The sequence below is a fragment of the Podarcis filfolensis genome (genome assembly GCF_964270895.1).
Source record: "Podarcis filfolensis genome assembly, chromosome: 6".
In the NCBI taxonomy this organism is placed as follows: domain Eukaryota; kingdom Metazoa; phylum Chordata; class Lepidosauria; order Squamata; family Lacertidae; genus Podarcis; species Podarcis filfolensis.
The window spans coordinates 98,322,485-98,336,202 of NC_139609.1; the positions used below are offsets into that span (position 1 = coordinate 98,322,485).

At 48.8% G+C, this 13,718-nt stretch overlaps 1 protein-coding gene and 1 long non-coding RNA gene across 2 annotated transcripts; one reads left to right on the forward strand and one right to left on the reverse strand.

The window, feature by feature from the left end:
• Nucleotides 1-548: 548 nt before the first annotated feature.
• On the forward strand, nt 549-6,050 carry LOC310764795 (veswaprin-a-like). Its single transcript, XM_083619291.1, has 4 exons — nt 549-743; nt 3,682-3,819; nt 4,833-4,973; nt 5,842-6,050. Exons 1-3 carry the CDS (start codon nt 662-664, stop codon nt 4,970-4,972), a joined length of 360 nt encoding a protein of 119 aa, XP_083475417.1. The 5' UTR covers nt 549-661; the 3' UTR covers nt 4,973; nt 5,842-6,050.
• Nucleotides 6,051-6,707: 657 nt separating this feature from the next.
• LOC310764821 lies at nt 6,708-10,183 on the reverse strand. Its single transcript, XR_014549233.1, has 3 exons — nt 10,101-10,183; nt 7,588-7,734; nt 6,708-6,876 (listed from the first exon to the last, which is right to left on the reverse strand). It is a non-coding gene; the product is annotated as an uncharacterized lncRNA (long non-coding RNA).
• Nucleotides 10,184-13,718: the final 3,535 nt, after the last annotated feature.

Consider the following 13,718-nt stretch of genomic DNA (forward strand, 5'->3'; position numbering starts at 1 on the left):
TTTACGCTGTTCAGGCTAGGGGACTGCAAGTGTGCCATGGAAGGTTTGTCCAGGTGCATTTTCATGGGGTTGCACACTGGACCCCACATTCTCAGCCTGCATTTTGTGCTGTTTCACCCCCTGAGTGTGCATTATTACTGCATCGCAGAGGGTTATACTGCCATGTGCAGCACAGCAACAAGTGAGGAAGGAGAATTCAGATTAAATAAAACTGCAACTGCCAACCAAGCACAAAATATGGCATTTTCTTTGAATGTTGTATCTCCAATAAATTGATATATGAAGAGAATTTAAGAGAATACGCAAGAGAATTTTTGAGGCCGCCCAGACTCAGTGCTGGCATTGAGCCTCTGGGTTTCAGCTGCACTTCTCCTGGTGCTTGGAAGTGCCTGAAGGCAGCTCTTCACTTCTGCAAGTGTTTGCATTTTGATCCTGAGCAAGGCACACCCCTGCCTAGACTCAGCCAGTTCCTCTTCTGCCTACTAAGGTGTTGTTGGCTTGGAAATGCTTCACTTCCCGGCACCCAGGACCTCCAGCCTTTCCCTGCCAATTTTTGCTTTTTGTTTCATCTGGGTGGAGCTCAAGAACTGTCCAGTCAGTTCTTTCTGGATGTGCTATAAAGCCTCCTGGGTGCAGGCTAGGGACTCAAACCTGCTTCGCCATGAACTCCATCATCCTCTACCTTGTCGTGCTCCTAGCCTTCTGGGGTGAGCTGGCACCTGTCTTTGGTCAGAAACGTCCAGGTGAGTGACCCATTGAATTCCTTTTTCTCCATCCCCTCCATATTGCTAAGCCCCCAAATGAAACACTCTCTAGGTCAGCCATAGATTAGCAAACTGCCTATGGGTAGCTGAAAGAGTCCTCATCTCCAACATCTCTCCATGTCCCCTTCTATAGCTCTGCCTCCACTACAGACCCTCCTGCTTGGGTCAAGAGGGAACACCCTCACCCTTTGAGGAAAAAATGGTGGGTCAATTATTTTATGTTTTCATCATTTACAAAAAGAACTGTATGTTCTGCCAAACCATTTCAAATTAGTTGTTGGTCAAATATAGATATTACTGGTCACTTTTTAGCAGTGAAGCTGTATTGTTCTCTTTCCGCATGTTTTTATGATGCATTTTTGTGCTATTTATGCTCATTTACACTGCTTGGGGCTTTTAAAATATTATAGCAGTGATGAGCAGCTAGCTGATCCTTGGCTGGCACCCCTAAGCTCCTGCCGCCCACTCCTTTGGGGCGGAGGAACATCTTCAGTTTGCCCCTGAATTTTGCCATGGTCCCAGCAGCCTTCAGGGACCCAGGCTGAGCCTTTCAGGGGACTTGGGGAGGGCAGACGAACCTCCCTCACTGGAGCTCCACCTTAGAATCACAGAATGGTAGAGGCAGAAGGGATCTTGAGGGTCATCTAGTCCAAGCCACTGCAATGCAGGAATCCCCTTGCCTCCCTCTCTACTGCCAGTGCAACGGGGAATAGCATGGAAGAGCATCCTGGCTTGCAGAAGATCAGCCCCAAATCCCCTTCTCCCTTGGGAGGCGGGAGGTGTGGTTCCAAACCACCCTCCTCACTCTGGCACCGCTGTGGAAAGGCTGCCCACAGCTTTTCAGCTGATGGGACAGTTTGTTTCAAAACCTGGTGAGGGAGGAAAGAAGATCCGCTCTGTCCTGCTCACCACCTTCCTGGGCGTGTTGTGGTTCTGTAATAATAATAATTTATTATTTGTACCCTGCCCATCTGGCTGGGTTTCCCCAGCCACTCTGGGCAACTTCCAACAAAGATTAAAAATACATCAAAATGTCACACATTAAAAACTTCCCTGAACAGGGCTGCCTTCAGATGTCTTCTAAATGTCAGGTGACATCTGATGGGAGGGTGTTCCACAGGGCGGGTGCCACTACCGAGAAGCCCTCTGCCTGGTTCCCTTTGTAGCTTTGCTTCTCACAGTGAGGGAGCCACCAGAAGGCCCTTGGAGCTGGACCTCAGTGTCCGGGCAGAACAATGGGGGTAGAGACGCTCCTTCAGGTGTACTCCTTCAGGTTCTGTAATCCCCCTGATGCTTTTGGGAGATATAAAGAGAGAGAAGCCAGGCTGGGAGGTGGACTCTCCACTTAGCCTGCCCCACCATGACTTCTGGTGGTTTGGTGCTTCTTGTGGGGCTCCTTCCCCTCTGGACTGAGCTGACACCCACCTACAAAACAGATAGGTCTAGGTAAAGCAAGTGACAAACACAGAGTTGTCCATTCCATTACTGTTGCAGCAGCACACAGAGCAGGTGTGTTCTGCAGGGATTCAAAGTGAGTTCTGCCCAAAGCTGCAAAGTCCCTTGGAAGCAAATGCCAATGACCACAGGAGGGGATGGTTTCTGCTTGAGGTCAAGTAGGCAGACTCCCCAAGGTGGCCACCCCCTGCAAAACAATAAAGCAGCTGTGCTTCTTCAACTCAGCCACCAGGACATGTGCATGTTGTGCACCTGGCACCTGTGGAAGTAATCCAACACCCCTACCAGGGTGTGGCAAGTGAAAGACCTGCTGGGGCAAGTGCAAAAAGTGCCCAGTGAGCAAAGGTGGGTTTCTTCAAGGCAGCTGTTCTTCTGCTCCCCCTTCATCCACACACCTGCATTCCTCCTACCTGAGAGCATCCAGTGCAGGAGTCCTAATGAGACTTGACCTGGCCCCGGTGCCTCATACCTCGTGAGACAGGAGCCCCTGGGAGATCGGGAAGAGCCCTTCTCCCAGTTACATCACAGATCTGGTGTCCATGGAGACACTACACTAGGCCTCCCATAGGAGATAGCCTTGGCGTGAGTCCCTGACTCACTTATGGTGGAGGAGGTCCTGCCTTAGGTAGGGGTGCTGCTGGGCGGTGAGTCTGAGGGAATCCTCAGCCCTCAAGGGGGTTGGAGGCAAATGTTACAGGCTGAGGCGGCTGGTCAGCCAAGGAGGGCACCCCTGAGAGCCCAATGTCATTACACTAGAGTAAAGGGCTCTTGCAGGGGAGGGAGGACCAAGAGGTAAAGGGTCTGGAAACAAAACATTATGAGGAATGGTGGAGGGAGTTGGGTCTGCTTAGCCTGGAGAAGAGATGGCCGAGAGGAGGTAGGAGAGCTATCTTCAAATACTTGAAGGGCCACCACATGGAAGATGGAGCAATCTTGTTTCCTGCTGCTCCGAAAGACAAGACTTGTTCTGCTCCTGAGCTGCTGAGAGTGCAAGGACCACCCTACAGTAGGGGTGGGGAGCTATTGGGAAGTCTAGTTTTGTGTGTGGTTGGACAGTGTTCTCGAAGCTACCAGCATGTGCTTGACCAAACTGTGGGAGGCAGTGGAAGACAGGAGTGCCTGGCATGCTCTGGTCCAGGGGGTCACGAAGAGTCAGACACGACTAAATGACTAAACAACAACAACAACAACAACAACAACAAAGTTTTGTGTGACACCTCAGACCCCTGAGCAGAACAGAGCCCACCTTAGGAATCCTGGGCTCCTCTGAGTACTGGACGCAAAGGAGCTCCATCCCACATGAAGAGAGAGAGCCATAGCTGTCAACATTTCCCTTTTTTGAAAGGGAAATTCCCTTATTCTGAATAGGATTCCTCGCAAGAAAAGGGAAAAGTTGACAGCTATGGAGACAGCCTCTCTGGCCAAAGACATCTCTCAACCTTGGAATTCTGCTCTGTTGCAGAGAAACCTGGGCAATGTCCTGGGGCTCAGCCAGGTATGGTCGGACCCTGCGTGGTTTGGTGCAAGGATGACTGGTCATGCCCTGGAGCTCAGAAGTGCTGCGGGAGTTGCCCACGAGCTTGTGCTTATCCTGTCAGAGGTGAGACCATTTATTCTGCGTATGGTGGGGTGGGATAGTAAGCTCTTCTTCTTCATGAATCAAAGCCATTGTGACTTATGAAGAATTGCAGAATCTCTAAACTCTGAAGATTCATGGAGGAGGAGAGCTATCCAGGGTGGTGGCCCTCACTGCCTCCTGTTAAACTACCATACTTTTCTGTGTATAAGACATGTTTTTTTCCACCAGCTGGCATTCAGAAGCATCGCTGTCTCCAACCATGGAGGCAAACAGTGCCATCCTGCGAGAAGTCATTGAGAACCCGATTGGTTGATTGGCTGCTGCTGTGGCAATTGGCAGCGTCAGTCAGGAGGGTGAGCGATTTATGGCAACCCCTCCCCAAAAAATCTCAACAACTCTGGACAATCTCCCTCCTGTGTATAAGATGCGTCGGCGTCGCTGAATCCACCAATCACCTGCCCAATTGCCACAGAAGCAGCCAATCAACAGCAGGCCTTGCCACAGCCACCAATCACCCACCCAATCACCTCTGGCAATCTCCTGCTTGTGGCTGCAAGCAATCGCCCATCCTCCCCTCTGCACTATCCGTGTATAAGATGACCCCCAATTTTTAACATTCTTTTGTAATTAGAAAAACACGTCTTATACAGGAGGCAGTGAGGGCCACCAACCTGGATGGCTTTAAAAGAGGATAAGAAAAATCCGAGGAACAGGTTATATTGAGGGCTCCTACCCAGGATGGCTCTACTCTGCCTTCACAGTCGGAGGCAGCAGTGCTTATGAATACCAGTTGCTGGAAACTGCAGGAGAGGAGGGTTGCTCTCGCGCTTGAATTATCCTTGCTTGTTCCCCATTGGCAACTGTTTGGCCACTGTAAGAACAGAATGCTGGACTAGAATAAAAGGTCTCCACACCAAGCATTCTCACCCCACCCTCCAAAGGACATTTTGGTTCTCTGGCTGCGGGAATATGCTTGAGCTGCAGCCCGCCATTTGGGGAGGGTCTGAGAGCCTTGGGGTTCTTTTGTGTTGCAGAGAGGTCTGGAAGATGCCCTATACCACCTCAAGGTACTTTGACAACCTGTGAATTAAGGTGTATGAATGACTATGAATGCCCCTGGCCCAAGAAGTGCTGCAAATATGGGTGCAAGACAGACTGCTTCTACCCCGTCTAAGGTGAGTTAATTCAAATCATCCTTGGGTTACCCTGGAGGCAGTTGGCAGAGAAATTTCCCTTGGGAGTTCCAGTACTGAGGGTCACACCAAACGCCCCGCTGGTCAACAAGGGCTTTCCATTATGACTCCCTCTGTATAGGAAAAATATACACCATCTTAGCTGTTCATCCTCTGGTCAACAACTTATGACACCCCCACTGGCCCACCTTTGCTTCATCCAACCACAGTCCTCGAAATGCAACTTTACTCAACCCATTTTCACCAGCAGAACCCCAATTGTACCTTATATGGAGTTGGTCTTCACTTTAATTGTCATTGTTAAGTTCCTCCTAAACTGGTTCTTACCACTTTGTGCTCAGGCTGCACTCTTGCACATGCGACACTGGCCTTACTGATAATGTGTCAGCATGGATGCCTGTCATCACCCCCAAAAAGCAGTGGAGACTCCCTCTGGGGTGCTTGTCTTCCTTGCCCCATTAAAGCAAGGGAGGAGGGTGGGAGGGAGCAGTAGCAAGGCTTTGCACAAGGCATTGGGGACATGAATCAAGGAATACTATACAGATAAAGAATTATAAGGAAGAAGGCAGAAGTCAAGGAGCTGCCTTTAAATGTGTTGCACCATAGGGTCATCAAGCTCAGCTGACGCCTATACTGGCTGGCAGAAGCACCCCAGGATTTCCAGCAAGTCTCCTTTCCCAGTCCTACCCAGAGAGGCCAGGGAACTTGGGCCCTTCTGCATGCAAGGCAGAGTTCTGCCGCTGAGCTACAGCTCTGAAGAGGGTCCTTGAGAGTGGAACTTCAGCCTATCTTTGGGTTCTTCTTCCTCCTTCTCCTCCTCTTGTCTGACTCTGTTTTCTATCCTCAGCAGAGCCCTGAAAGAAGTCCAGCACCAAGGACAGCACCCAGTCCTGACTTTTCCAGAAGGGTCTCTGAGCTGGACCCTGGGAACTTCAGGAACTGAAGACCTCCTCCTGGAGCCAGCCGTCTCCCTGCTCCTTCTTCCTCCTGCTGCAGCCCATTTCACTCAAGTTCCCCTTTGCTATTTGCAATAAATAAACCTGGATATTTGCACCTGAATCCTAGAAATGTGTCTGAGTTGGTGGGTGGGTGTTTGGCAGGGAAAGGGCTCTCTTTTTCTGACCGCACTCTGCTTGCTGAACTCGCATGACATTATTCCTCAGTGGGAAGCAGAAAGAGGCTTTCCTGGGCTTCCACTGGTGATACCTTTTTCAGAAAAATAATAATTGCAAAAAGGACCAGAGGCTTTGGAATTTTCTGTGTGTGTGGATGCCTCAAATCCGACAGCAGCAGGATGCATTTTTTTCCTGATTAAACAATATTGCAGAATCATAGAATTGTAGAGTTAGAAGGGACCCTGAATGTCATCTAGTCCAACCCCCTGCAATGCAGAAATCTCAGCTGAAGTATCCCTGGCAGACGGCCACCCAACCTCTACTTCAAAACCCACCAACTTCCAAGGGAGCCCCTTTCTCTTTCAAACAGCTCTTACTGCTAGAAAGTTCTTCCTGATGCTTAGTTGGAATCTCCTTTCTATTCATCTAGTCCAATGCAGGAATCACAGCTAAATCATCGCTGGCAGAACAAAGTAAAGCGGAACAAAGGCAGCACTGACACGCCATTATTGTGGCAGCAACATTCTCCCTTCTTCCCCAAACAATTTTTGGATGATAAAAGCAAACGAGACTCAAGAACAAGACACTCTGGAGTGCAGTGATGTGGGTCATTTTATTGCAACGAGGGGAGGGGGCTGGGATGAGCCCACGGGGGTCAGGAGGGAGCTGGAACAATCGTTCCCTTTGCACGCTGGGTCCTGAGTTCAAATCTCCAAAACCAAGACTGCAGAAGCTGCTGGGATTTCAGGCTTGGTGTCCCTGTCATGGCCCTGATGAGAGAAGAGAGGAGTGTTGAGGCTTGTGCCTAATTATTTTGTCTTTGACAATACTTGCCATCACTTTCCCTCAGACAAACATTTTATGCATTTCCCATCCTATTATCTGCGTCTCACACAAAATGGAGCAAAATTCAGGCGACGAGTTTCAGGAATTTCCATAGAACTAAATGCTTTGGCCTCTTGGATCTTTTGAAATAATAATTGTAGTTATCCATTGCAAACATTTGCATACCTCTCTTCAGATACAAGCAGGCCTCTCAAAATGTAATTAAAAATAGTCATGCAGTAAAAGCCAGGAACATTTGCTTGCTTGCTTGTTTGCAATTGATTCTATCATTTATTTATTAGATTTATATACCACCCTTCATCATAAAAACTCAGTGTGGTTTGCAGAACAAAATACAGAATAAAAACAAGTAAATAATGAAAAACAAAACAGCAAAACAATACCCCACCCCTTCCCATGGAGACATTTAAAAGGCTGTAGAATATTAATCAGCCAAAGGCCTGGTTGAAGAGGAAGATTTTCGCCTGGTGCCTAAAAACAGAAAATAAAATTAAATAATTTGTAATTATATAAAACTGATTTGTTTTAACTGGCTTTAATATTGCAGTTTCAAATTGTAACCCAATAAACAAGAACAAATCATCCACATCCACAGAATAGTGCTGTGTTCTTCCACAAAGGGATCGGCGTCTTACTTGGATATACGCAGACCATGGAGCACATGTTTGGACAGCATTTCTTTGGGCTGGGGCAGTGAAGATCAAGCGTGCATTTCTGCTGGCAAGGTTGCTTCACTCTTCTCAAGTTGAAAGGGCAGATTCCAGCCCTCGACCTCCAAGGCCCTGTGACACAGACCAACATCCTCGCTTAGAGACATCTTTTGAAAATAAGGCAACTTTGGGGCAGAACAGGGTTGTGGCTCTTCTTGCATATCCCTAACCCAAATAATCCTTGCCTTTCTAGGATGAGCACAGCTTGGATGAAGAGGGTCCTAGTTTTTGCCTGTCTCCGTCCCAGTAGAGGGATGGACATCTGGGTTGAAGCTGGATCAGTGTTCGCTGGGGCTGGCCAACTTCCCCCAGAGCCGCCACCCTTTTCCCTTCATGTCCCTCCGTTTCCTTTCATTTATGGGATGTGCGGCCGATATCTCCTTTCTCAGCCTGCTCTGCTCTTGGGCTGAAGCTATTAGGACCAGCTTCAGTTGTGTGTGTGTGTTGGGGAGGTGTCTCCATCTCCCCCTCCCTCCCCAGCTATCAGCCCACTTCTCTTCCCTCCTCCTATCCAAACTGAGCTCTCAGGTTTGCTGCAGAAGATGGCAACCCAAACAAGAGAAGCGAAGGATTCCCTAAAACAATGGTTCCAAATTAGGGGGTCCACTGAACACACCCTGGGAGTCGGCATCCCCATCCCTTGCCCCCCCCCCCGCAGTAAGGTTTGTTTGTTTGTTTGTTTGTTTGTTTGTTTGTTTGTTTATACCCCATCCATCTGGCTGGGTTTCCACAGCCACTCTGGGAGGCTCCCAACAATATATTAAAAACACAATAAAACATCAAACATTAAAAGCTTCCCTAAACAGGGCTGCCTTCAGATGTCTTCTAAACATCAGATAGTTGTTTATTTCCTTGATATCTGATGGGAGGGCGTTCCACAGGGCGGGCGCCACTACTGAGAAGGCCCTCTGCCTGGTTGTCATTTTTCCATGGCAATACCACAAATTTTATGGTCCATTTTAGCACCCTGAGATTTTTCAATATATTGACCCAAATCAGTTTTGAAATCACACCGCGATAGCGATTTTGACCCGGCAATACACAGCAACATATCTCATGAGAGAGAGCAGGGCAGCTGATTTCAAGGCATCGCTGATATCTCACAATGATCTCAGCCGAAAACACTGCTGACCTGAGCTGTCTTCTTTCATGCTGAGGGAGAACAAGGGAGCTGATCGCCTTCCCTTCAAGGGACCCTGGCACTACCTTCCCCTGGCAATGAGGTGAGCAGCTTTTTCAGTCAGAAGGAAAGCAGTAGCAGCCACAGTGGATGTGCCTCTTCACTGGCCGCCACTGCTGGCTGCCCAGCTGATGGTGCTTGACACCCCCCCATCCCCATCTCCCCCCACTCAAACCATGCAGTGGGGGTGACTCCACTTCCTCTCCTCCCCCCACCCACCCCATCTCCGTGGCTGCTCCTTCCCTCATCCTCACACCTAATCTCCAATTTCAGACATTGTGATATATCACAATAGTTAGCTGCTGATATAAAGGTAAAGGGACCCCTGACCATTAGGTCCAGTCCTATCCATACTAACAGTGTAATCCTAACCAAATCTATTCAGAAGTAAATCTCACCGAGTTCAGTGGGACTTACTCCCAAGTAAGTGGAGTTAGGATTGCAGCCTAACCTGGGAATAAAAAAGGTAACAGGTAAAGGGACCCCTGACCATTAGGTCCAGTGGTAGCCGACTCTGGGGTTGTGGTGCTCATCTCGCTTTACTGGCCAAGGGAGCCGGCGTACAGCTTCCAGGTCATGTGGCCAGCAGGACTAAGCCGCTTCTGGTGAACCAGAGCAGCACACGGAAATGCCGTTTACCTTCCCGCCGGAGCGGTACCTATTTATCTACTTGCACTTTGATGTGCTTTCCAACTGCTAGGTTGGCAGGAGCTGGGACTGAGCAACAGGAACTCACACCGTCATGGGGATTTGAACCACCTACCTTCTGATCGGCAAGCCCTAGGCTCAGTGGCTTAACCCACAGCGCCACCCACGTCCCTTAGCTGATATATCATGCTGTTAAAAACCAGATATTGCTTAGCCCTAGTCTGGTTTTTTTTTAATATACCTTTGCTTATTAGAGGCTACCCCCTGTTTTTTTAAAAAAATGCTTTGCAGAGGTAACTACCATAGAGTTATCAAAATTCTCAAAATTGGGGGTCCATGGCCTGGCTTTTGAAAAATAGAGGGTCCTCAGTAATTAGCTAATTGGGACCCACCGCCCTAAAACATTCCCAGGCAGACCACTTGACAACCTTCTGTGGCACAGAAATATCTGTGTTCCTCTGAAGGGTCTTGGGGGTGAGGGGCAAAAGGGGTCCCACTCAGAGCTGCCCACAGAGTAGCATCAGCGCTAGAAGAATAGACCTGTCCAGAGAGCTTTGCCCAGGCAGAAAAGGGTCCGTCTTTGAGTCAGGATCCAAAAGGCGTCACGTACAATTGCCGGAGGCAGGAGGCATCATGGCACAGAAAGCAAGGAGCCCCACAAGGAGGAAGACGAGGCCGCCAGACTTCATGGCCGGGTCGGATGGGGTGCCCTCCAGCCGCCAAGCTGGTAGCTTTATAATGCCCCATCCCACCAAGAGCCCCACCCAGTCTAAACATGGAAACAATGGGAAGAGGAGGAGTTGGCAAATACCTTTGCAATGCACAAAGAACCGCAAGGAGAATGTAAAGGGGAAGGTCCCTCTGCAGGGCATGATCCAGGAGAGCACTTCAGGTTCTGTTGCACCTCCCTAGGGAATCCCACCCTGCCAGGGACTGGTACCACCCGCTTTGAGAACCACTGGTTTACACAAAAACAACCGTGGTCAGGTGGGGACCATCATTGTACCTTGGGGGAGAGACCCCCAACCCACCCACCCCAGGATTGATGTCTCTGTTGGCAATGACACCCCCAACACCAGGCTCTCAGTTATAAAGTTCTCTACTGGCTTTTTTGACAGCAGACATTCAAAAGATCAGCCTCACAATTAATTTTGTACCTGGTTGGTGTGCAAGTTTAAGGTGCTGCACATGCTTTATTCTTCTTTCCCATGGGAAAATTGCTTTGGTTTTGTTTTTCGTCAGTTTTAAAGTCCATCTGTGTTCACAAAGCTTATGAAAGCAAACAGTGGCGATGCCAAATTGTCTAAGAGAATGAGCACGAAGGCTTTTTTTCAGGAGGGGAAAATTTGTCCAGGGAAATACAGTGTACAAATTGGTCATGCTTCAGATTACATTGTTGTAAGTACTATCCAGAAAATAATCTGTTCTAATCTCTCCACTCTCAGTAATGTCACGAGGAGAGAATGTTTCCTGGTGGTTCTCATTGTGGTGACACGTACAGCAGGCTAGCCCAGCCCGGAGGCAGAACCCCCTCCTCTCTTAATCGTAAGGAACCGAGAGATTCTTTAGCTGCGATTCCTGCACTGCAGTGGGTTGGACTAGATGGCCTCTGGGGTGCCTGTCAACTCTGCATTTCTATGAATCTGTGAACCCTTCTTTCCTTCCATCCTTCCCTCCTTTTTCACATGCTTGCAAGCACTGAACCTGGGGGGAAATATATTCAATTCTGCTTTTGAAAATGAGTGTCCACTACCTCCTTTTAACTTATCTCACAGGGTCATTGTGGGGTTTAAATGAGGAAAGGGAGAACCATTGTATGCCCCCTTGATTTCCTTGGAGGAGAAGGTGGGATAGAAATGCAGTGAATGCACAATAGATAAATGAACAGAAACAGGAACAGGGAGGGTAATTATCACAGCGTCTACAATGGCCTTGGAAGGTAGGGCAGCTGTGCTTGCTTTGTATATGTCCAAGCCACCCACTCCCTTTTTCCTTTAACACTTGGCCAAGGAGGAGACCAGAGCTTTGAGCTGGAAGAGGAACTGGCTGGCTGGCCAGCTCCCTCCTGCCTCCACAAGGCTTCCCTCAGACCCCCTTTTAGGCAGAAATAGAGTCACCCCTTTAGAGTCACCTTTATGGACCATAAAGAAGGCTTGAAGAATTGATACTTTTGAATTATGGTGCTGGGGGAGACTCTTGAGAGTCCCATGGACTGCAAGAAGATCAAACCTCTCCATTCTGAAGGAAATCAGCCCTGAGTGCTCACTGGAAGGACTGATCCTGAAGCTGAGGCTCCAATACTTTGGCCACCTCATGAGAAGAGAAGACTCCCTGGAAAAGACCCTGATGTTGGGAAAGATGGAGGCAACAAGGAGAAGGGGTTGACAGAGGATGAGATGGTGGGACAGTGTTCTTGAAGCTACAAACATGAGTCTGACCAAACTGCGGGAGGCAGTGGAAGACAGGCGTGCCTGGCGTGCTCTGGTCCAGGGGGTCACGAAGAGTCGGACACGACTAAACGACTAAACAAGAACAAAGAGTCACCCCCAAGCACTTAGCAGGTGGGGTCTGGAGGCGTGCAAATGATAAATGCTCCCTCAAAATTCTAATGCTAAATTAAAGAAAGATTGTTGCTATAACTGCGAGCAGGATGTAAGAGACAAGAAGAAAGCAGGCAGGGACTCTGAGAAGGTAAACAATGGCTTAAAGGCTAGCTTTTGGAATGAGTCCCAGGATTTGGGCCCATCAGACCCACACAGTGTGCACTGAACATGCAGCAGAAGGAGCAAGTAACTTGAATCCATTACATCTACCCCCAAGAATAGGAGGAAACAAACTTTGTCCAAGCTTGTGACAGCCCTTTAGAGATTTGAAGATGGCTCTCATATCTCCTGTCAATCTCTTTCCCGAGGTAAACGTCTCCAACTCCCTCAATCATCCTTCTTAAGGCTTGGTTTCCAGACCCTGGAATGTCTTGGTCAGCCTCCTCTGCACACACCCCAACTTGTCAATATCTTCCATAAATTGTGGTGCCCAGAATTAGACACAATATTGAGCAGATTCATCCTCTAAGGAATGCATTGCCTACCACCGCCACTGATTGTGAGATGTGCTAATTCCTCAAAGTAAACAAGGTTGAATTGACACCAGTCAATCAGCAGACTCTGGGAGTTCTATCGAGACTGCTTGGAGTGCAATTCCTTCTGTGGTGTGCAGTGACCTCCAGATTGAACGTCCTCATTCTAAAAAGTCCACTTCTGTTAGAAACCAGGCATCATGAGAGTCTGAATTGATGCCCATATTCTCCCCTCCCCATCCCAGCAAGGGGGAGACCAGTCAGGTGGCTTGCTGGTGCCATCCTGCTTTCATGGCAATGCCCACTTTTGTTCATTGACACACCTATGTGGTGGTGGATGGGTCCTTCACAAAGATGGAGTATTCCTCAAGGACTTCCTTCCTAGGCAGCCTCGCCTTTTGGGCTCAATCTGGGTCCTGTCTGACTCCACTTTCAACGTGTCCTGCTCACCTTCCTCTCTGCCAGGCACTTCTGACTCTCTAATAAGTTGGGATGTTTCTCCGTCAATGTTATGGCTAACATCATAATGATACATAAAGCTGCCACTTTTTGGACTCTTGTAGCCTTTCAGACCTTCCCCTTGGTCGGGTCTGCATTGCTCTCGGAAGGGAGGGAGGGAATCAAGAGACACCGAGGTTGGTTCAGAGAGAGTTTATTCCTGCTCTCCGGAGCAGCAGAAAGGCACTGCGTGGTCAGCCACAGCGAGAGCAATTAAAGAGCGGTTACACACAGCTTATATTCCTTTTCTGGTCTCCTTGCCCCCTCCCCAGGAATCCAACCTCATGAGTTTGTACACGTAAGTTAACATCCTTGACCATATACAGATGTTCCTGTTCCTCCTTGACCATATACAGATGTTCCTGTTCCGGTACTCTTATCTTGGGGTAAGAAGGTCACCCGGTCACCCAGCTATAGGAGTTTCTCCTGGTGCCATCTCTGGCTGTGGGGGCTGACAGGCCTGTGTTGCAAGGTCTGTGTGTCAGTGTGAGATAAGATAAGTCCCAGCTCTGCCATCCCGTCTCCACTCGAAACTGACAAGGTCATCCATTAAGCCTTCACAGACTCATAAAGGAGAGGGCTTTGTTTATACAGCTGGGTTTGGCTAAACAGCTCAGGCTAATGCATTTTAGCTAATGGATCTTGGAAGAAGGA